The following is a 22,651-nucleotide window of genomic DNA, read 5'->3' on the forward strand; positions in this document are numbered from 1 at the left end:
ACTGGGGAACAGCCAGATGGAAGAGATGCAGAGGGCAACGAATGGGGCAGGGACACAGAGCTTCCATGCCCTCTCCAGGCGCCACTCTCCCTGCACCTCCACGTGTTCACCAACCCAGAAGCTCTCCAAGCCCCAACTTTTTGGGTTTTTATAGAAGCTTCATGACACAGACATGACTGATTAAATCATTGGCCATTGGTGATTGATTCATCCTCCAGCCCCTCTCCCCTCCCCAGAGGTCAGGGGGTGGCACTAAAAGTTCCAGTCCTCTAACACTTGGTTGGTTCTCCTGGCAACTAGCCTGCATCCTTAGGTGGCGTCCAAAATCACCTCATTAACATAACAAGAAACACCTTTGTTGCTCTCCTCACTTAGGAAGTTCCAAGGGTTTTAGGAGCTCTGTGCCAGGAAAGGAGACAGAGACCAAATATATATTTCTTATTAAAAAATCACAATATCAGACACCCTCTTCCAGGTGGCTGGGGGGATGGAACAGAATCGGTGACACAGGGAAGTCTGTCACTATTGAGAAGTGCCCTGTAGTCCACCCCAAGCTCAGAGCCTGCTTTGGCCTAGGGCTCCAGCCATAGGTGTGGGTACGGGTCGGGGTAGCGGTGGGGGTCCCAGAGAAAGCTCCTGAGGACCCTCTGAGGCCTCGTAGCCCTGGGGCAGTGGGGATGCTGGGGCTGAGGCTTCTCAGCACATCGTCCTGCCTGCCAGTCAGCCAGCCAGACCAGATCAGCTTCAGGGGGACTGTGCAAATGTTCTTTCCCTGTGTCAAAGGACCGGGAGGTTGATGCCCAAAGCAGCTCTTGGTTCTGGGCTTTGCCAAGCCACTTGAACTAGGGTGTGTCTGACCTTTGATGTTGAGGATTTGGGAGGGAGACAGGAGAACGTTGCTTTTAATTCTTGCATTGATGAAACATTGATTATGTACTCTGTGCCAAGCACTGGTAAGAGTGGGGATAATAAATGATACATCATAGTTCTTGTCCTCAGAGAGCTTACATTCTGGCAGGGGAGGCAGAATACAACCAAATAGTATATAGTGTGATGCATGTTTCAATAAAAGTGCGAATGAAGCATTTTGAGTATACGGTGCAATTGTTTCTGTTGGGAGAAATCAGGGAATACTTCCCAGAGGAGGTGACATTTACTGTAAGCCTTAATGTATGAGTCAGATGTTGCTGGTTAAGGAAGTAAGGAGTGTCCATCCTTACTGTAAGGACATCATCCATTTATTTATTTAACAAATATGTTTTGAATGTAGAGCATGTGCCAGGTCCGGGAATGCCAGGGACTTAGTGATGCAGTAAAGTAGGGGAGCAAGACTTTAATTAAACCCCATGTTTCTGAGAGAAAAGCCCTGGGTGCTGTGAGAGACAACACAGATGCTGAGTGACTGGTTATTTCCTCAAGAGAGTACAAGTGGGCCTGGGGAATCGGGGTCCAGTCCCAAGTGCCCAGACTAGCCATCCACACGCTTTTTCTGACCATGATGTACATGCTCAACAATGTTCAGTCACCTGGTCCACCCATGGGTGCTACCGGCCTCCCTGCTGTTCCCCAGGCCTTTTTCTCCCACTGGGAAAGTAGTACTAGAAAGCAAATATGATGTGTATTTTTATAAGAATGATATTGAATTCGTTCTAAAAAATATGTTTTTTAAATTCTGTACATCCGGAAGAAACTTGGAGCCGCCCCTCTCCACTGCTCCCGCGCCCCGTGGCCCAGGCCTCGCTGAGCCCTCAGACACCCTGGCCATGGGGCGGCCTGGGCCATCCGCAGTGTGAGAGCTGGCAGGCGGGAGGCATCGTTCCAGCCTCGGGCCCGGCCGCTGCCGCCTGCCCTGGCTCCCAGCATCATGCACGTAGCCGTGGAGTTCCACATCCGGCACAACTACCCCTGGAGTAAGCTGCCAGTCAACGTGAGGCAGAGTCTTGGAAATTCACAGAGAGAATATGAGAAGCAGGTTGTCCTGTACACTATTCGCAGTCAGTTACAATATAGAAATACTTAAACATGTCAAGAAAGCTGAACCCAAGTACTATGGGGAACTGTACAGTCGAGAGCATCTCATGCGGTACCCTTACCATTTATCAGATATGGTAAAGGGCCCGAGGATAACACCGTGTTCATATTATCCTGGGATCATGGATGACATTATGAACAGGGAGAAAAGTTATGATTCATTGCCCAGTTTTACTGCTGCTGCCTGCCTAAGGCTTCTTGGCATAGGAAGAAACCAGTACATTGATCTGATGAACCTGTGTAGATCATCAAAAATTTTTTTCAGAAGGAAAACCGCCCATGATCTTTTACCAGTAAAGCCAGTGGAAATTGCCAGAGAGGCATGCTGAGTGGTGTAGGCTGGCTATATCACAGAAGATGACATAAAGATATGCAGTTTGCCTGAGAAATGTGCTATTGATAAGATCATTGATGCAGGGCCTCAACTCTCTGGATCACTAGATTACAATGTAGTACATAGTTTATATAACACAGGATTTATTTATCTGGATGTGCTGATATCTGATGACAGTTATATAGTAGTTCCTCCTCTTGCAGGTTTTGTAATGAATCGAGTGCAAGGTGATTGATTGTTTTGAAACTCTGTATTTGTTTCCACAGATGAGCATACTAGTATTGCAGGTCTTGCAAATGTACTTGAGGTAGACCTATCCCTGGTTAAGAATGCTGTGTCATTTGGGGTACTGCCGATTGGGGTTTGCCTACAAGATAGGACTTCCCTGGCGGTCCAGTGGTTAAGACTCCACGCTGCCAACGCAGGGGGCGCGGGTTCGATCCCTGGTCAGGGAAGTGAGACCCCACATGCCGAGCTGTGCAGCCAAAAGATTAAAAAAAAAAAAAAGGACAAGAAATAAATTTGGATCAACTTCGTTCATCATGGAGGAATGCTCCATCCGTAAACAGAATAAAGTAACTCGTTTATTTAGTATGAGAAAAATATTATGTACATCCTCCACACACTTTGGAATTGGAACTGTTTATAACGTAGTCTGAATGTAACCATACCTCTTGGGAGGGCCTCGCCCTGTCCAGGGTGAGAAAAGGAAGGGAGACAAATCTGACCCCCAAAGCCCTGGTGAATGACGCAGATTTTTGCTGAAGGTTTTCTTTAGAAGATGGAGGAGGGAAGTTACATAGCACACCCTATAACAACATTTACTAAAAATCTTATTTAAACGACTCTTTATTTTCCCAATTTTATTTCCCGTTGGGAACTTCCAAGTCTCCCTTCTTTCTGTTCCCCTCGAGCCTACCCATCCCCCATCCCAGAGCCTGCTTACCCCACTACATCCTGCATTTCTTTTTTTTTTTTTTTAATTAATTAATTTATTTTTATGGCTGTGTTTGGTCTTCGTTTCTTTGCGAGGGCTTTCTCTAGTTGTGGCAAGCGGGGGCCACTCTTCATCGCGGTGCGCGGGCCTCTCACTATCGCGGCCTCTCTTGTTGCGGAGCACAGGCCCCAGACGCGCAGGCTCAGTAGTTGTGGCTCATGGGCCTAGTTGCTCCGCGGCATGTGGGATCCTCCCAGACCAGGGCTCGAACCCGTGTCCCCTGCATTGGCAGGCAGACTCTCAACCACTGTGCCACCAGGGAAGCCCCATCCTGCATTTCTACTTTGGGTCTCTACTTCTTTCTCTAGAGCAGCAGGTCTCAAATGGGAGGGGGTGATTTTGCCCCCCTCCACCAGGTGGGACATTTGGCAGTTACTGGAGACACTTTTGGCTGTCACAGCTTGGAGGAGGCCACTGGCACCTAGTGGGCAGAGGCCAGGGATGCTGCTAAACTGCCCCCATCGCACAGGAAAGCCACAGCCCCGCAACAAAGAATCATCTGGCCCCAAATGTGAGCAGTGCGGAGGCTGAGCAACCCTGCCCTAGAGTGGCTTAGCCAGCTCTCAAGTGGGTGGGAGGGAAGGCCCCAGAGCAGGGCCTGGGGTTTGCTGCATGCCTCGTCTCATTCTCAGGATTTCAGTGAACAGGTGTTTCCAGATCTGAGTATTTGGAAGCAGAGTGACTCCCTTCCCGCTGTTGGGGAGATGAGTCAACCTTGGAATTTTCTGGCAGGCTAAATCAGGGCTGTGTCTAGAGCAGAACCACCACTGAAATATAGAAGAAGACACGTAGAAGGAGCCAAGAGTCCCTCGTGGGTGCAGCAGAGCAGCGCTCCCACCGGCAGCCAGCCTGGAATGGGGTTTGCTCCCGGGCCGGCTGGGTTGGGCTGCAGTGTTTGCCTTGGACAGGCCTGGCTGCGTGCTTCAGGCACAGCTGGGACAGGACCTAGCCTTCTGTCAATAAAACCTGGGCCCTGCTCCAGGCTAACTCGCCTTTTTCTAAAAAGCTTGTTTGTGCTGATTTCTGCCTTGGCTCGATTTTCTGTTGCATACCAGGATGGAGCTTTCGTTCACCTTGACCTCGTCGCCTGGTCTGAGCTAACCAAATATGCGAGTGCCGTTTTCGGGGTGGGGGTGGGCACTTGTAGTGGCCCGGGCCCAGGTCAGAGCTCCACTAGTTTGGAGGCACATGGCTGTTAGGAGGTCTCTCCGCTTTGTTCTTTAAAACAAAAGAAAATCATTGATCTTCCTCCATCCAGAAGGAACCACTGTTAGTTAACATTTTTATATTTTCTTCCGGTACGTTCATACATTTTTCAAAACACAGTTGAGATCATCCTGTATGTAAGTGTTTGGCCTCAACCTTTGAAAAGCAGTAATCCCAAGGTTCTGTCTGTCTTCTCTTTGCCATGCCAGACAGAGGCGGGGAGGGAGGAAGGGGCGGGCGTGTGACGGGGCAGGGATGGGCTCAGAGCCCCAGCTGCACTCACAAGGTGTGTGGTTCGTGCATGTCTCTCTCAGGTGGAGAAACAGAGGAAGAGTGGCTGGGAGCTGCCTATGTTTTTGTCAGTCTCTCCTTGGAGATCTCAGAGGTCTGTGATGTCTGGTTTTTCTCTTGGGTACCCATGCTGACCAAGCAAATCCCCTTCAAGTCTACCCCAGATCCTTTCTTCAGTTTTAGCCTGTTTCCTAGAGGACATGGTTGCCATTGGCTGAAGATCATAATATATTGCCAAAACAGCTGCAGTTCCTTTATTTGGGGGCATGCTCCAAAGATGTTATACTTCAGGTGGTCCTAAAGGTGCTCTTATCCTGTCATCCCTGTGATGAAGAAAACTCCCAGTAGCTCCCCAGTGCCCTGAGGATGAAGTGAGACCTCTTCTGGTTTGGTTCAGTCCTTTCCTTGCCTTTGGGGAAGCAGATCCCAAGAGAGGAAGCCCTTGCCCACAGCTGTTGATAAAGCTCATCATAACCTGCTGCAGCCCAGGGGGTTCCTGGCAGCTCTGTTCCCTAGGCCTTTGTTGCCACTTTTCTTGGTACATGGAATGCACAGATGACAAGACTAAAACATAAGCACTCTTCCTTCCACTCAAATCACTTGCAGCCGGGGAATGAATCTTATATCCATCAGGCCCCGATTCCATCCCCTCCTCCTGGCCCTCCAGAACCCAGGAGCAGCATTCAGAAACCAGGCTCCCAGGTCCCCGCCTGCCAATTCCAGCCCCTCCCACAGCAGTTCCCAAACCTCACTTTGGCACTTTCCACACTTAGGATTCTGGCCATATCAATATTCCACCTATGCTACTATTTACTTAATATTTCTCTTTACATAGATTTGAGTAAACTTAAACTTATGTTAAAGGAAAAATTTTAAATCCTTCAATCACCATTGATGTACTTAAGATTTTTTTCCTGACACACATTAAATTAATATTTAATCTCTAAAATTAAGAAACAGTATGCCTAAGGACGGTCTCAGATTCCTTCCACACATAGTTATGGAGCCAGGCATCGTTCTAAAATATTTTCAGGTGCCCTCAGTGGGAAATTCCCCCTACAGAGGCTGCACTCTGGTCATCTGGTGCCCTGACTACCAGGGCACTGGGTCCAGCCCCTTCCTAAGGGGCACCGTGAGCAGTGGTGAGAGCCGCGGGGGTGCCGGGATGGAAGTTCCAGCCACCAGCACTAAGGCCAAGGTGCTTTACAAAGGAGGGATGGATCTGTATGTACTGACAAGGAATAGTGCCAACAGAGACAAGTCACCCAGTGGTACATGCAGGACAAGCCCATTTGTACTTTGTACATATGTGTGTATGTGTGTATGCGTGTGTGTCTAAATGCAGAGTGAGGGCCTGGAGGGCGCCCAGCCAACTGTTCGAAGGGATTTCACTTTGGGAGGGGGTGGGAGGTGATGGGTAGAATGAGAGAACTCTCGACTTTTGCTGTTTGCTTCAGGGCTGTTTGAATAACCAGATGCTGTCATGTGTTTCTAGTGTAGCATTTCTAAAAGGCAATACATATTTTCTTAAAGAAAAGAAAGAACCCTGGCCTGAGTGACAGGAGAGCTAGGTTCTAATTCAGATTGTGTAGATGACATTCTTGGCATGTGACTGGGAACAAGCCTCTTAGTTTCTCTGAGCCTCAGGTTTCTCCTCTGAGAAATGCTGGTTGTGTGGCTCCGGTGAGAAGATGTATGTGAAAGCGTGTCAGTATCACCGGGTGACATTCCAGGGCCGACTTTGGTGCTTCCAACAGCCTAACTGGATTTTTTATCGTGTCACCCTGTGATGGAAACCCTCAGCAGCTTCCTATTACCCTCAGAATCAGTCTAAATCTGGATTAGCACACAAAACCCTTCATGGTCTGGCTCTGCCTACTCTCCACAATACCAGAAAGATGGATTATTCTCCTGGATATAAAACCAGGACACTACAGCTTTGTGGTTTGGCGGGTACTTGTTGCTACAAGACTTACGATTATCCCCTCCTCTGCGGCCTGAGTTATTGCTCTACTCTGTTGATAAAAAGACTCAAGACCCTGTCTCCATTCACCACAGGGACAGACGGCTTCCAGGGTGGGTCAGCCCGGCCTGCTGGTGTTTCAGCCCCACAGGTCAGGTCGCTGCTGCCTTTCTGCCTATGCACCCCACCTCCACCCCTAGCCCACCGCTGTCATTCCTTAGCAGGGCCCCCGCTGGAATCCCCTCCCTCAGCCCCTGCAGCCACTGAGCAATGACTCAGCTGGCGTGGAGAGCCGAGTTTCCTGGCTCCCAGCCCTGTGCTCCCTCCGCAGCCACACCAGTGTCACCCTACTGGGGGCTCTGCTTTTCCAGAACCCTCCAGAGGAGGAAGCGCCTGTGACCGGTCTTGCCCTGGCCCTCCTCCCAACGTCACGGGCTGAGCCCAGAACTACCACACGGGGGAGCCAGGGAGCCGGGAGGGGAGAACCTGGGGAACCAGGTCTATCTCTGCAGAGAGACTGGGGCTCCCTAAGTAACGCTCCTTTTTTTCTTTTGCAATAAGTTTATTTTTCCTTTGAGAGGGTCACTCAATCCTTTCGTGACCCTTCTCTGTCATGCTGTCTGCAGAAAGAATTGAGCTTATCATATGGCCTGCGTGAAGGAGCTTACTTACCTTCACTCCTCATATTATGAATTGTAACAAAGATTTTTCATCTTAAAACAATATAATAATATCATTACTATTAAGCTAAATGCTTTAAAGTCACAAAAACCAATAAAGCATAACAAGATGCCTTCTATTTAGCACTCAAAGCCTTCTATCCTGGTATACCATTTCTTCCTTTCACCATGATACACTTCTAGTCTGATTTATTATTTCTTTGTGCCTATAAGTTCACAACCTTTTCTCCTCTGCACACAGATTCTGATAATGACGCCTAAGTAACACTCTTGATTGATACCTGTACTCCTCTCTGGGAATTCTGGTCCTGGGTCTCCTCTGAAATGCTCAATAAAGGTTTATCAAACTGAACTGTGACTGATAACAACAGTAGCTAACATTTGTTGAGGCATACCATGTGTTCTGTCTGCCTGTTTTATCAATTATTGAGAGAGGGGTGTGGAAATCCCAACTATAATTGTGGATTTGCCAATTTCTCCTTAAAGTTCTATCTTGTATTTTGAAGCTCCATTATTCAGTGCATAAACATTTAACATAATTACATTCTCTTGATTAATTGACACTTTATCATTATGAAATAACCTTCTTTATCCCGGTAATATTCTTTGTTCTGAAATCTACTTTGTCTGATGTTAATATAGCCACTCCAGCTTTCTTTTGATTACCATTAGCATGATATTTCTTTATCCATTTTTTTACTTTTAGGCTATTTGTGTCTTTATATTTAAAGGTCATTTCTTACAGACAGCACATAGTTGAATCTTGTTTTTCTTAATCCAATTGGATCATCTCTGCCCTTTAATTGGGTTATTTAGCTCATTTGCATTTAATGTGATTATTGATATAATTAGATTTTAAGTCTCTCATCGTGCTGTTTGTTTTCTATTTGTCAAATCTGTTCTTTGCTTCCTTTTTCTTTTCTTCCTTCTTTTGGATTAATCAAATACATTTTATGATTCCATTTTATCTCATTTTTTGCCAGCCCATCCTCAGGTGCCAAAGGAAGGAGCCAGTCCCCAGCCACTCTGCTCCACTCTGGCTATATCTGGGACAGTTGCTCCTCGATCCACAGATTTCCCTCCATGCTCTAGAAGCCAGAAGTGCTGGCCAAAGCTGTCAGTGATTTGACTCCACTAAACAGCTGCCTCTAACGGGAGCTGCCCTAAGGCCTCTCTCACCAGCCCAGGCCAACCCAGGGGAGCCCAGTTCTGATCAGACAGAGGGGAACGGCTTCCCACCAGAAGGCACTTGATATCCTGGCTCCAAGGAGGGACAGAGCTCTAGTACTTATTTCTCTAGAAATCCTTAAGCACTGGAGACATTTCTCTGTGCTCCTCACAGCCCCACCCACTCCTTCTATCCTAGCATCAGTAGGTGTCTGAGATGACCTCTGGCTGGCCAGGTTGTCCTGAGGCTCTAAGGAGGCAACAAGGCTCTCTTTCTATGTGTAGTAGCGCAAGAGTTATTGACACATCTCACGCCAGTGACCACATTGCCCTGGCTCCTGGAGGACTGAAGAGGGCCGCGTGAGGGATGGGGTTGTTGATCAGAAACATCTTTTATGATTCTCTAGTTTCCCTAAAGGAGGGCAATTAGATGGCAGACTCCCGGTGCCTACCTCAGACCTAGCATGAGCTCTTCAGGGCCTCTGCTTCTTGGTATGGGCTGACTTAACTGCCTTTGGTGTTTGTAAGTGTCAGGGCCTTATCGAAGCTGTCAGCCTCGCAGCCAAGCGAGAGAAGTGTGGAGTGGGCTAGAAGCCCCAAGAAAGTGACTCTCCTGTGAGTCAGCCTAAATAGTGTGCAGCCACGTACTTCTTACAACAGGAAGTCACCTGGGGGGAAATTGAGCTCTGTGCTGTGCACGGAGGTTTAATGCTGTCAAATGCTGCTCTCAGGATGGAGGGTGGCATTCTTAAGATTCACCCCAGAGAGGACATCTGAAAAAGGCTGCTTCTGAGAGGCACCGGGAAGGTGGGGGAGGTGTGGTCGTGGTTGGTGAACGGGTGTCAGGAAGTGGGAGGACACAGGAGGATTTTGACAGGCAGAGGAAACAGCGAGAGCAAGACCACAAGAGGGCAGGGCGGCTGCTGGGAACGTGAATCAAATGTGTGCGGCTGTAAGGAGGGATGCTTGATTGTGGCTGGAGATGGGTATGACCTGTTGGCTGGGCACATGCTGTGAAGGACCTTGAAGGACCCACTCTGGAGTTCAGGATATTGTTGTAGGCACTGGGGCGTCACTGGCAGAGGGACAACTGTGATGAAAAATTGTCAGACACAGAGGCCCCGGGTTTGAAATCTGATTCCACCATTTACTAGCTCTTTGACTTTGGGCAAAATTAGCCACCCTGAGCCTCAGCTTACTCATCTGTAGAATACGTTCTTGCGGGGTTGTAAGGATTAAGTGAGAGAATGAAGTGTGTGAGAGCTCGGTAACTCCAATATAATGTCTTATTTCACGTCGTTCCACTACACTGGCTGTTATGAGGTGGCAGGAACTATGTCTTCTTCAGAACACCCAGTCTAGTGCCTGCCATGTGCTTAGTAATTATTTGTTGAATAAATGAATAAGCTTGATACTAGGTCTTGAAACTCAGTACTTATTCAATAATTATTAGTTGACATCTGAATGGAAAGGTTTTATGATAGAACAACACTGATCAGACCTTGGTCTAGAAGGGTAACTTTGGCAACAAGGCAGTGAGGAGTTTGGAGGAGGCAGAGATGGGAACAAGGGAAACTACGGGAAGGCTTTGTAATAATCTATGTTGATGGCACTCATCAACAAGATAGAATTTCAAGATAGGAAATTCTAAAGGAGGGGGAGCAGGTGGAGGGCGAGGCAGGGAATAATCAGCTCAGTTTGGACCTGTTGAGAGTGAGGCTCTAGTGGGGAGAGCTGGGGACCCAGCGAGCTGGTGCAGGTATTCATCTGGAGCTACCTGGAAGAGAGAGAATTATGAGACATGTGTGTATAAAGTCTAGTTGATACCATTGGCCTAGGTGAGACTAAGCTCCCAGGGAGAGCACGGGCACATGGAGGGGGGTGGAGAAAACAGTCAGTGGCTGAATTCTGGAAACCCCCAAGGAGCCAAAGGGAAGACAGGGTCGTAGGAGAACTGAGAAAGTAGCTCCTGACTTGTTTGTGTCGGACTGCGATTTCAGGCAGTATGGCTATTCTGAGAGCAACCAGGATAGGTGCTACATACTCTGCAGAGCGTTCAACAACTTGGGGTCTGGAGTCAGACCAGCCGGGCTGATTCAGCTCCACCATGAGCTAGCATGTCTGACTATGTGCAAGTTACTTAACCTGCCAGAACCTTCTCTTCCACTCTGTAAAACAGAGATAATAACTGGAGCTTCCTCGTTGGTACGCAGTAGGGATTAAATGAAATGAAGCACATAAAGTTACTAGGACAGCGCCTGCACAAGGCGGCTAATAATGATTTCAAAACAGGTTTCGGGGAAGGGTTGGCACCTCACCCCATTTTCAGCCTCTGAATATGTTGGTCAGTCATGAGGCCCCAAATCTGATATCTGGACTCCTCAATTGCTCCGATGAGGAGACCTGAGGTCCAAAGTTGCTCAAGATCCCATAGCAAGCTAGAGTTGGAGCTGGGCCTAGAATACCAGCTCCCGGCTTCCATTTTTGTACCACAGCTTTTCTGGAACACAGACCCACAGGGTGGATTTAACAAGGGGATCTGGCTACGTGTCAGGATGGCATTTGAGAGAGGAAGACAGCTTAAAATAATGTCTTTCATCATCTGACGCTCTGAGACAGGGAAGTCGCCCATCCACCATCTCAGTGGGGCTTTCTGAAACCCACCCCCCAACCATGATGCCATGGCTTTGCGGCTCTGGATGCTGCATCTTCAGGTCCAGACTCCTCTTCCTGGGACCAGGGACAAGAACAGCCAGTTCCTGTCCCTGTGTGTTCACTTCCAGAGCCTTGAAAGGCTGTTGCCCAGGCTCTTCCTGCCACCTTCCCTCCTTCCCTGGTCAGGTTACCACTACTGTTGATTGTTCACGGGGAAGGGGTACAGACGGAGTCACTGGACACTGAAACTAATCCAAGCTTCCTCCCTTTGGGACTGTGGAGCTTCTATCTGGATTTTTCCTCCTGGAGGCTGGCCAACTTATTGTATCGTATGTGATCTTTGCCGGGTTCAGAAGCATCCCAGGGTCCTCGCCAGCACAGTCTCCCTTTCGCTGGCGTCTTACACGTGGCTTCCTTCCAAGCCTAGACTCATTGACAGGTGGAGTGGGGGTAGAGACAGAGACACTAACTAGGCTTTGAGAGTATGTAATGAGCTGTGATGGAACATGTTGCTTCCCTCAGTTTCCTCATCTGTAAAATGGGGGTAAAATCTGCTCTCAAGGTTGTAGAGCAACCTACGTGATGAGGTAAAAGGGCTTTGAAAAGCTCTATTCAGATGTCAATTTTCATAATATTTGGACTGGCAGGGAGCAGCACCTTAGAAGAATGCAGTGTCACTTAGACCTTTCCTAAGTAGGTCTGGCATCTAGTGTGCTGCTCACAAGGAGAGACTCACGCTGACTCCTGGGGTGCTTTGGCTTGCGGTTCAAAAAGCTTGTTATTAGCTGTATTTTAAGATTGTGCATTTAAAATGTGTAGCACTGTAGCTGCTCTGCAGAGGTCACTGTGTGGCTCCAAGGACACAGCGTGGCCAGAGAATCTGGGGCCTGCTTTTTCTTTAAATATTGGATTCCCACTGAGCAAGGAGGTTCCTTTTACAAAGAAACGTGCATTCCTTCCCTGGCTGAACAAAGCAGGTAGGCTGTTACTGATGGCCCAAGGGTCACGCAGTTCCCCCCTCCCTGCAGCATTCATCATTCTGGCATTGGCCTGAGGGGTGCTGGTGAGGCCAAAACCTTTGCCTGGACCACAGTTTCTGGGGTAATCCCCCCCAAAAAGAACAGCCTTTAAAATATTCATTTGAAGAAAAGATTGCTCTAGACAAAGCCAAAACCTACTTTCAACCCCACTAATGTGAGTTCTTCCCTGGAAACACCCCGTAGCTCACCTCAGCCCCCACCCCCAGCTGTTTACCTCCACTTATCTCCCTGCCAAGGTATCTCCCAGCTACCAGTATTGACCCTTCTCTGGAGCTGAGGGTGGTCAGCCGGCTGGGGCACTGGCTCTCAGCTAGCTCGTGTTCGTGCCTGCCAGGCACTCACTGGCTTCTGGAAAAAAAGACTGTGTGGGAGGATGGAGCCAAATTGGGCTGCAGTTTGAAACCATCCTGAGCGCTGACAGATTTGACTAAGATGGGGGAGGAAGAGGGTTCCTCACAAAAGTAGCCAGAGCTTAAAATGGAGTTGGCAGCTTGCAGTCTGGGGGCTGAGTCTAGCCCTCCACCCAGCTTGTGCCCCAGGACTGGATTGTTTCAGAACTACAGGAGACACAGACTTGGAGAAAGTCCTGATAACCCCTCTCAGCCGCTCTCTGGGGTGCTCCCAGGGTCCCTCTGGGGTCCCCAGGCCATGAGACTCCACAAGCATGGTGCCCCTGGCATTGCCAGGCTCTGAAGGCTTGTTTTTTTTCCTAAGACTCCAAGCCCCACTCTGTTGAAAGATGTCAGCACGCACACCAAATCAGTCCCATCCCTGCTGAGAGACCGTACATCACAGTGGCTAGAAGCACAGGCCCTAGAATTGCACACACCTGGTTCTGAGTCCCAGAACATGCGTCCTACTTGTGTGACTCTGAGCTTCAGTTTCCTCATCCATAAAAAGGGAATAATAATCTCTATCTCAAGGCTATTGGGAAAGTTAAGTGACAGACTGCATGTAAATCACCAGGCACAGGCAGTAACTACTGTGGATGAAGGATCTGAAGGATTCAGCCCGCCAAGGAAGGTGTTCCTTCATCCAGTCTGATGGAGAAATGTAATTGAGCTCTCCTTGATGGGAATCAAAAGATCTGGCAAAGGTCCGGCCCCCTCTTGGCCAGACCACCAGGAAGATGCACCAGTAACCTGGGTGGTGTCTGCAGGCTCCTTGATTAACCTGAGGCTTCCTGAAGGCCAAGTTCCCTGTGTGGGTGGAAGGGCCTGCTTGCTCGGCAGTTTGCCATAACTTTGCATATGATTTGCATATGCTTGGGGGGGGGCCCTGCCATTTCTTCTGGCATTTCCGAGTTAAAATATTCCTGCTTCTCCAGACAGGCCCGATATTGATTTTCTTCTAATGCAGTCACTTCTCTAACCACTCTGATTGACGTGGCTCCTTCACCCAGTGAATGGGGAATGAGAGGGTGAGGTGAGGCATGGATGGGGGGAAGGGAGGAGGGACACTGTCGACCTTAGAGCACATGCTACTCCTGAACCTGAGCCATCCTGGGCGATGAGAATGAGCTGCTTCCAGAAGGATGAAGAGAGGAGAGAGGGAATTTTCTCCCTCGGGTCCATCCTAGTCTATTCCTGCCCTGAATCCCTAATCTGACTCGTGATGCCCTAGGTCCACTTGCCAACGTGGTCCAGGGGCAGGGTGGGGAGGCGCAGGCCTGGGGCGGGAGGAGGGGGAGGGGCGCCGCGACAGCCAGCGGCTTTGAGGAACCTTGCGAGAGGAAGTGGCTTCCGAACTCCTCTGCGTGCAGTGCGAGGGGCAGGAAAGGCGCGGGAGGCGGGGGAGGTGTCGAGATGGCGCTCGGCGCACGGGTCGGAGGGGGGAGCCGGCGCGGAGGGGCTGAAACCGCAGATGCCTAGTGAGTTGGAGAGCGAGGTGAGCGCGGCGGACTCCAGGTCCGACCCCCGTGCTGGCAGCCGCTGGGGAACAGGTTACCCCGCCGCCCGAGCCACTCGGGCCCCAGTGTAAAAAACCGAGGCAGCCGGCTCCGGGTCTGCCCGGCCCGATAACGGACTCGCTCCCCGGCGGGGCTAGAAGCTCACGCCGCGGCCGCCTGGGGAGGGATCCCCACCTCCCTCCGCCGCATCCCGAGAGCCTGGCCCCATCAGATGCGCCCGCTGCCTCCGGCCGGGGCTCCGGGCTAGATGACAGTGGACAGCAGCATGAGCAGTGGGTACTGCAGCCTGGAGGAGGAACTGGAGGATTGCTTCTTCACTGCCAAGACCACCTTTTTCAGGAATGTGCAGAGCAAACATCCTCGGAAGGTAAACTTAATAATACAAGAGACTTTCATTGTGGGGAAATAACCTCTGTGGTCTAGAAGGGAAACCTTGCACCTGGCAAACAGGCAGTCATGTCTTACGGGCGTGGGTGGGCAGTTGCCCTGCGCACCCTCTTGAACTTGTTGGCGGAGGAGACCACGGGTTGGATCTGGAGCCCTCTGGGGACAACCGGCAAATGCTCCTTTCAGCATTTCTTGTCCCTGGACCTTTTCAAAATGGCTCTCTAGGATTTGGGGACAGAGCTTGGCTCGTGGTTTGGGGACATGCTCATCTGTGCCTGGGAGGGTGACCTTCCCCCAAATCCCAGCTTTGAAGCTCTCCATGGCAAGTGGATGGCACCCAGTCCCTCATTAAGATAATCATTCATAGGTTGAGACTTCCGTATTGCAAATGGCCAGAAACCATCTTAAAACACAGTCCCGCAACTTTGCAGAAGTCTAGGGTGTTTTTAGAAGCAAACTAAAACTTCTCTCCTAGGTCATTGTCCTACTACCATTTTGACTTCCTGGGTTAGTTGGGGATAACCGAAAGGAGTTTGCCTGTGTTCCCTAATGGGGTTGTATGTGGTAGACACCCAGCTTGCCTGAGTCCCCTGGCCTCGCCCTCCCAGTGCGGCCATATATCTGCCACATACTTGGTGGGAGTGGTGGCAGAGCTCCGTTTATTTATTTGTTTTGTTATTTAGATGAGAGGGCTCCAAGCCAGGTCCTTGCCTAAAAGGGCCTGTTTGTACACTGAAGTGAGCTGTTAAATTTCACAGGTGTGTGCAGGCCCATCATTAATTTAGCAGTCCTACACCGAGTAGAACTAACCAAAAACTTCCCCAGGCCTGACTCTGGGGCCTCCGTGGTTAATAATTCATCTTGCCCGTAGGGCCCGCATTGGCTGGGGTCTGACCTTCAAATAAATGCCCTGGACTTTTCAATTGCGAGAGGACGCCCAAGAATTAGAAGAGAGGTTTTGACTTTAGTGTTTGAAAGATCATCTAAAACAGGCCCCTGGAACCAGCACCTGTGTTCTGGGGCACCCCTTCGAGGAGCTGCACTTGTTCTCAAGAACTGGGGGCTGGGGTAAGGAGGGCTCATGCAGAAAGCATGGCTCCCACCCTCACCCCCACCCATACACATACACATAAGGGCACTCCAGCTATCTGGGGTCTTTATTTAGACCAGTGGTTCTCCACCTTAGCTGCACACTGGAATTACCTGCTGAGCTTTAGAAAATGAGGATACTTGGGTCCCACAGCAGGGGAGTCTGATTTCCTTGGTCTGGGGTGAAGCCTGGGCATCGAGATCATGAAAAGCTCCCCAGGTACTTCTGAGATGCAGCTGAGGTTGAGAACCATTGCTCTAGAGAGTTTTGCTGCTGCCTGGGAAGGAAATGGTTCCTGTTTTTAGAACAAAGTTTAGCTGCTGCCCTCACTGCCCGCCAGGCTGTAAGCCCTCGGTCCCAGAAGATGGGTTTTTTGCATGACTGGGTAGAGGAAGGGGCACTGCAAAGCTGAGGCTTCTTTCAGTTGGCAAATGAAAAAGGTATCTGTTTCTGGTATTTCTTGGGAGAAACAGAGATATTTGACAATAAAATATGCTGGGGTGGGGTGGGAGTGGGAGAGGTGACTTGTTCCTTGGCCCAGAGAGCCTCCTCTCTTCACTCTCCCCCCAAATCCCCCTGCAAGCATCGCTCCTGAAAATACACCTTCGGTTTGGCACACACATCAACTCCACTTTGCCTGGTTCTTGAATTCATGGCATGTCTTGAGGCCTCTGCGTAGCCCCCTACCTCATTTTGCCCAAGTCTATAAGCCCTCAGAGGGCGAGAATCCCTTCTAAGAAACGGGTTTTGTTGAATCCCACACAGGGTGATACGGATAAATGCTTCAAAGAAAGACAGAGAGGTGGCCATAGCCCCTCTTATCCCCGGCCTCTGCCTGGCTGCAGTGTGAGAAGAGTCTTGACCGAGATTCAGAACTGCTGTCGGGGACAGTTTTTCTCAGCACCAGACTTGCCATCCGCACAGCCCTCTGCAGGGGGTGCAGGGCTGCCTCTCGTCGGGGAGCAGGCACTGGGGTGGCCCCCGGCTGTGACGGGGTGCGTGTGGCTGACTCAGGAGCTGGGGAGCTTCATCCACATATTTCAGTCTCTGGTCCTTCTGCGTGTTTTCCCGCCTTTAATAACATCTTAGCTCTCTCTTCTCCCTTGGAGCCACTTCTGGAAAGGGTTTCAGAGATCTGCCATCTCGTGACCCCATTCTGACCCCTAACATTGCTTTTTTCCTACCCAAAGAGAGATCGCATATGAGCTCCTAGGAGAATTTCTCCTTCCTGTCTCCAAGGAAAAGCGTTTGTGTGCTTCCCGGTCGCTGAGAGACTGAGGGCCGCATTCGGGAAAGGCCAAGCCGGCTTCTATAATTAGCCTCGTCAGAACGACCTGTATCTGACGGTGCGCGCGGTGCGCGCGCCGGGCTGGAGCAGAGCTGCCGGGAGCCTCCTGCTGTTCTAGGAGCCTTCCCTGGCCCGGCCTCCAAGGGGTCCTGGAGGCCTCTCACCAGCCCCTCGGGCAGGATGTGGGAGGGTGGGGAAGGGCCCTCGTTCACAGAGAGGAGGCCCTGAAGGCAGAGAGGCAGCAGCAGAGGAAGTGGGGCTAGGCCCTGCGCCTCCGGCTTGTTCTCTCCTTTCAGAAAACAGCTGCCTCCTGGGGCCTCGGGCCTTCTCTGAGAGGGGCAAAGAGACCCAGTTTTCAGTCTTCATTTCAGGGGGCTGAGGTGGGGCCCTCCGGGGACTTCCCCCTTGGCTGCTGGGCACGATTAGATTGCTTACCCGGGGTCACGCGTCCAAATGGGGCTCTTGGTGGCTTGGGGGAAGCCCAACCTGTGTGCTCAGGGATGCAGACCAAGCTGCTCTCAGGAAGGTGCACACACGGTCACTCAGTCCAAGACATTGGAGTTAGGGTGGGAGGGGTCATTCGAGGTCACACAGAAAGTTCATGATGGACCCAGGGTTAGAACCTACGTCTCTCATCTCCCAGCCCAGAGGTTTTTCTGCTTTAGGCCCACAAAGGGCAGGTTTTGGTGATTTGTGGGTCTGGTGACTGGGACCTCTGGGCATCCCTGCCAGCTGCTCCTTTCTTCCTGTCTGGGATCTGACTCTGGAAGTGAGGCCAACTTCCACTCCCATCGGTTCCCCAAATGCCTGCAGAGGGTGGCAGTTTAGTCCCTCTGAGCAGGGACACGGGCACTCTGAGCTCTCTCTGCATGTTCCACAGGCTCCGGGACCCCAGGAGCCATCCAGAGCATCGGGGTGAATGCTCTGGGGACACAGAAAGCCTGCTGCTTGCAGCACGTCAGAGCTGGAAGGAACCGGATCTGGCACCTCACTTTACAGATGGAGAGGCTGAGGCCAGAGAGGCGCGAGGACTTCACCAGGCCAAATATCGGGCTGGGTGGAGCCAGGACTAGCACCCCTCTTAGAAACCTTGTTAAGAGCTCTTCTTGGTCTTCTTCACTCAGCGTGTGACAGGGATGAACTGCAGTCCTTGTCCTCTCAGAGCCTTCTGCAAAATGGAAAGACCCAAACAACCTCAGGCTAGGAAAGAGGTGCAGGGTCCTTACATCCCTCCACTCCATAAGGTCCTCACCGTCCCCCCGTTCCTAAGGCACAGCGGCCCAAGAAACATTCACTCTACACTTGACACTAGCAGGGGTCCCTCTCATCAGTCCCAGAATCTTACAACTTTACAAGTTCTTCTTCTTGTCTATCCTAGAATACTGCTTGCTGTATCTTCATCATGCATGTTTTCTTTGTGGATATGGAGGTGGAAGTTTGGCTCCATCTGTGGTTAAATATTATACTTAAGCACAGCTGGAATACTTTCCCATGCCACCCCCCCACCCCACCCCCCATACCCAGGCCCTCCCTGGTCTACACTGTTACCGTTGATTCTTGAAAAATTCAAGGAAGATGCAAAGAGGAAGGCGTGGGGGTCTCAGAGGTCACAGTCCGAAGCCACTCCTGGTTCCGTCCCTGCACTTGCCCTATCTCCTCTTGGGCCTCTGTGGCCCCAGGGACGTCATCCAAGCCTGACAGCCCTGGGACCAGTCAGGGAAATCCCCGTCTCTCTGCCAGCAGCAGGCACACCCAGGTCTCGGGCTCAGCACCTGCCCCTGACCTTCTTGGCATGAGAGACAAGAACACTAAAAATAAGTAGGTTCCAAGTTTGAGCAATAAAAATTAAACCTTCAGAAACGTTGGACCACATAACTGCTTTTCTGTGTGCTTTCTCAGAAGCCTGCCCAGCTCAAGACTCACCTCAAAAGATTCTTCACGCTAGCACAGCCACACAATAGCCTTCCTTTGGGGCTGGAACCTGTATTCCCCTCCTGTGGAATTTACTTCTCGTTGCTTCTCTGGCCCTTCCCAGTGTTCCTTTTCTCCGTGAAGATGGTAAACCCTGTAAGATCAGAACTCGCATCCCCTTCAGGTGCAAGGCAGCACCAAGTACTGGTTACAAAAGCAGGCGCTGACTAAATGCTGGTTGAGTTTAGTTGCTGCCTCATCTCTCTTGCATCCTGTATAATCAGGGTGGACCAAATGTTGTAACAAACCGCCCCCGTTATTTTCAGTTGTTGGGTATAATAGAAGTTTATTTCCCTCTTTAAGTAAAGTTACATTGGCAGGTGGGGCTCAGGATAACACATGGGAGGTTTTGTGGGCCAGGCCGGGAAATGGTGTGTGTGTTTTACACCCACGTGCTATTGGCCAGAACTCAGTCACGTGGCCACACCTAAGCACAGGGAGGTTGGGAAATGAAGTACAGCTGTGAGCCCAGGCGGACGAGGAAGCCGGATGTGGTGAACACTTAGCTGTCTCTGCCACACATCCCTCCTCCTACCTCTCTGCCCAAGCACCGTTGGAAGCTCTGCTCTGCTTTCTTGATGAAGGGCCGTAACCTCTGTCTCTTTGACTTTGTACCTCTCCATCTGCCACCAAGGATGTGCTCTTCCAGGGATGGGGGGCGGGGTGTCCTGTTTCCCCCAACTACACTGGGAACTTTTTGAGGACAGATGCTTTTCCTTATTCAGCACTGCCCCGGTTCCTCTGTAGCATCTGATGCCTTCAGTGGTGCTTACAAGGTTTGCCCTGGCTACTGCCATCAGAATCTCTCTTTGGATCACTCTTTGAAAATGGAGTGTCAAGGGTCCACTCTAGACTTCTTGGCTCCTGAGTCTTTGGAGGTAGGACCCTCAAATCTGCTTTTTTAATACTTCCCCCTGGTGATTCTCATATATACTGAAGTCTGGGACCCACCTGTTTAGGAAATGTTTGGTAATTGATGACTTCAATTGGAATTCAAGACGAACATTTATCACAGATTCCAGAGAACCTCCTAGGCTGGAAGCCCAGAAGGTAAAAGGTTTTGTCCCTGGTCACACAGCTAAGTAGAGACAGACCAAGGACTCAGAGCCCCTGGGTCCCTGCTCAGAGCGGTCCCCATTACTCTCACCACAACGTGCTAGCAGGGATGCTGAGGGGACAGCCCCTGGTGATCATGACTGGTGCGTGATGTAACGGAAGCAGCACAGAACTGTAAGCAAAGTCCTGCCTTCTCATCTCAGCCCCAGCTCTTAACTGAGGGGCTGTGGCCAAGACACTTCAACCCTCCAGACCCAGGCGCTTCATCTGGTCCTTTTAGCGAGTGCGATACGAGCCTGTCCTTCTTCTTTATCTGAGAGTCCCTCGCCACTTTGCATGGGAGCAGAGCCTTCTTACCAGTTTCTTTTTTTTTTTTTTTTTAATTTTATTTATTTTATTTATTTATTTTTGGCTGCATTGGGTCTTTGTTGCTACGCACGGGCTTTCTCCAGTCGTGACGAGTGGGGGCTACTCTTTGTTGCGGTGCGCGGGCTTCTCATTGTGGTGGCTTCTCTTGTGGAGCACGGGCTCTAGACACGCGGGCTGCAGTAGTTGTGGCTCGTGGGCTCTAGAGCGCAGGCTCAGTAGTTGTGGCCCACGGGCTTAGTTGCTCCGTGGTATGTGGGATCTTCCTGGACCAGGGCTTGAACCCGTGTCCCCTGCATTGGCAGGCAGATTCTTAACCACTGCGCCACCAGGGAAGCCCCTTCTTACCAGTTTCTCATGGGACTGGCAGGGATAGATCCTGACTACCAAGTTCTCTAAATTGTAAGGACTTCCCTAGGGTGGGGTCAAGAAGAGGGCCTGAATGGCTACATGAGCCCCCTTTCCAGGACCACCTGGGACTTACCCAAGACATCCTCACCTTTGTGTTCCAGATTCCTCCCCTCCCACCCACCCCTCTCTCTTCACAAGTTTATCCTGGCTCAGCTGGCTTTTCTCTCTAAAGCAGTTCCAGTTATAGCTCAGGGCACATGCAACAGCCATACACCCACGCAGTTTAGGGAGAAAGGAAGATTTTACACTGGTATCAACCTTGAATCCTAGCTCTTAGTTTACACCATCAGATTGGACTCTGGATCCAGCTTCCACCCCATGAGCTTGAAAGGGAGGCATCATCGGGCCCAGCCTGGGTGCCCACCAGCCTGTGTTCCCGTCCCTCTGCTGCCCTTGACTTGCCAGGTAACACACACCTGTGTGCTTTCCAGCTTTGGGATCCCCCTGTATGGAGGACCCAGACCTGTCTTCATTCAGGACCCCGGTTTCCTCTTCTGGATGGCTCAGTCTACCCATAAAGTAGCATCCCAGTCCTGGCATGGCATATTCTCTGGGGATAAGAGGACCAGATACATTTGCCAAAAATCAGGAGCCTTTAAGTTCAGGGCCAGGAGGAAGAAGGGAGCTGTAGTGGCAGAAAACTTCAGGTTTCACTCCCTCAGCCTGTGGCTTCTGTCCTTGGTGCTGTCCTGGTCCGTGTCTCTTCTTTTCTCCCACCCCACCCCAGCTTTACTTATCACTCCCCAGCCTACATCCCCCATCTCACCTCTCTTCTTGGCTCTAGAATAATTTTTTTTTTTTTTTTTTTTTTTTGTCTGCTTCGGGTCGTTGAGTCACGTGGGGTTTTTTGCTGCGGCACACGGGATCTTCGTTACGGCGCTCGAGCTTCTCTCTAGTTGTGGCGTGTGGGTTTTTTGGGTTTTTTTCTCTCTCTAGTTGTGGCGTGCGGGTTCCAGAGCACGTGGCCTCTGTAGTTTGCAGCCCTCAGGCTCTCTCGTTGAGACGCGCGAGCTCAGTAGTTGTGGCGCGCGGGCTCAGTTGCCCCTTGGCATGTGGGATCTTAGTTCCCCGACGAGGGATCGAACCCGCATCCCCGCATTGGAAGGTGGATTCTTTACCACTGGACCACCAGGGAAGTCCCTAGAATAGATTTTCTATAGCCTATTGGAGGTCTCCCATGCCCCTCAGATGCCTAAAATTTAATATGTCCAGAACCAACTCGTAGCTCTGCCCATGACTGATTTCTCTCCCCGTCTCTACCCCACCCTCCTAGTCCCCTGCCTTTGAAACTTCAGGGGTCTTCCCACTCGTCTCTTCCATCCAGTCTGTCACTGTGGCTTCTGCCTCCACAGTGTTGCAAATGTCGGTCTCTCCTTTCTGTCCCCCGCCCTGCCCTATGTTGGGGGCTTGTCACCTCACCCCTAGATGCTCCAGGAGGTCACCCAACCAGTTTCCATCCTGTTTCTTCTCCTTCTGTATACCCTGCATTCGATGGCATATCGGTCTGGTGTCCCGAAGCCTTCGGAGCCCCCCATTTGCTTCCAGAGCAAAGCCCACACTTCGTTCCTGCTCGTTATGTAGCATCCAGAACCCCACAATGTCTGAGCTCAATCAAAATGTTGTGTTTTTAAGTTTCTTATAGCACTGAGCACTGGGGTGGTGGGAGATACAGAGATGGATAAAATGCAGTCTCCACACTTAAAGACCTATGGCCCCAGCCACATTGTGTAACAGACCCTAGTTGCTCCCCTTCTCCACCCATGAAGTGTCTGGATGGGGGCCCCTGAGCAAAGCGTCATCCAGGGGGAA

General features: G+C 50.7%; 1 protein-coding gene across 3 annotated transcripts in view; it reads left to right on the forward strand.

Moving 5' to 3' along the window:
• RASSF5 (Ras association domain family member 5) overlaps window positions 1–22,651 on the forward strand; it is a 71,653-nt gene that overhangs the window by 27,715 nt on the left and 21,287 nt on the right. The window contains exon 1 of one of the 3 annotated variants that reach the window (XM_068541626.1): window positions 14,202–14,640. The exons of the other annotated variants lie outside the window; for them this stretch is intronic. Coding sequence (XP_068397727.1) covers window positions 14,521–14,640 — 120 coding nt within the window. The 5' untranslated portion in view covers window positions 14,202–14,520. Of the gene's footprint in view, window positions 1–14,201; window positions 14,641–22,651 lie in introns of those variants that run through there. 3 annotated transcript variants of the gene reach the window in all.

This window comes from Eschrichtius robustus, chromosome 3 (genome assembly GCF_028021215.1).
Source record: "Eschrichtius robustus isolate mEscRob2 chromosome 3, mEscRob2.pri, whole genome shotgun sequence".
Lineage (NCBI taxonomy): Eukaryota > Metazoa > Chordata > Mammalia > Artiodactyla > Eschrichtiidae > Eschrichtius > Eschrichtius robustus.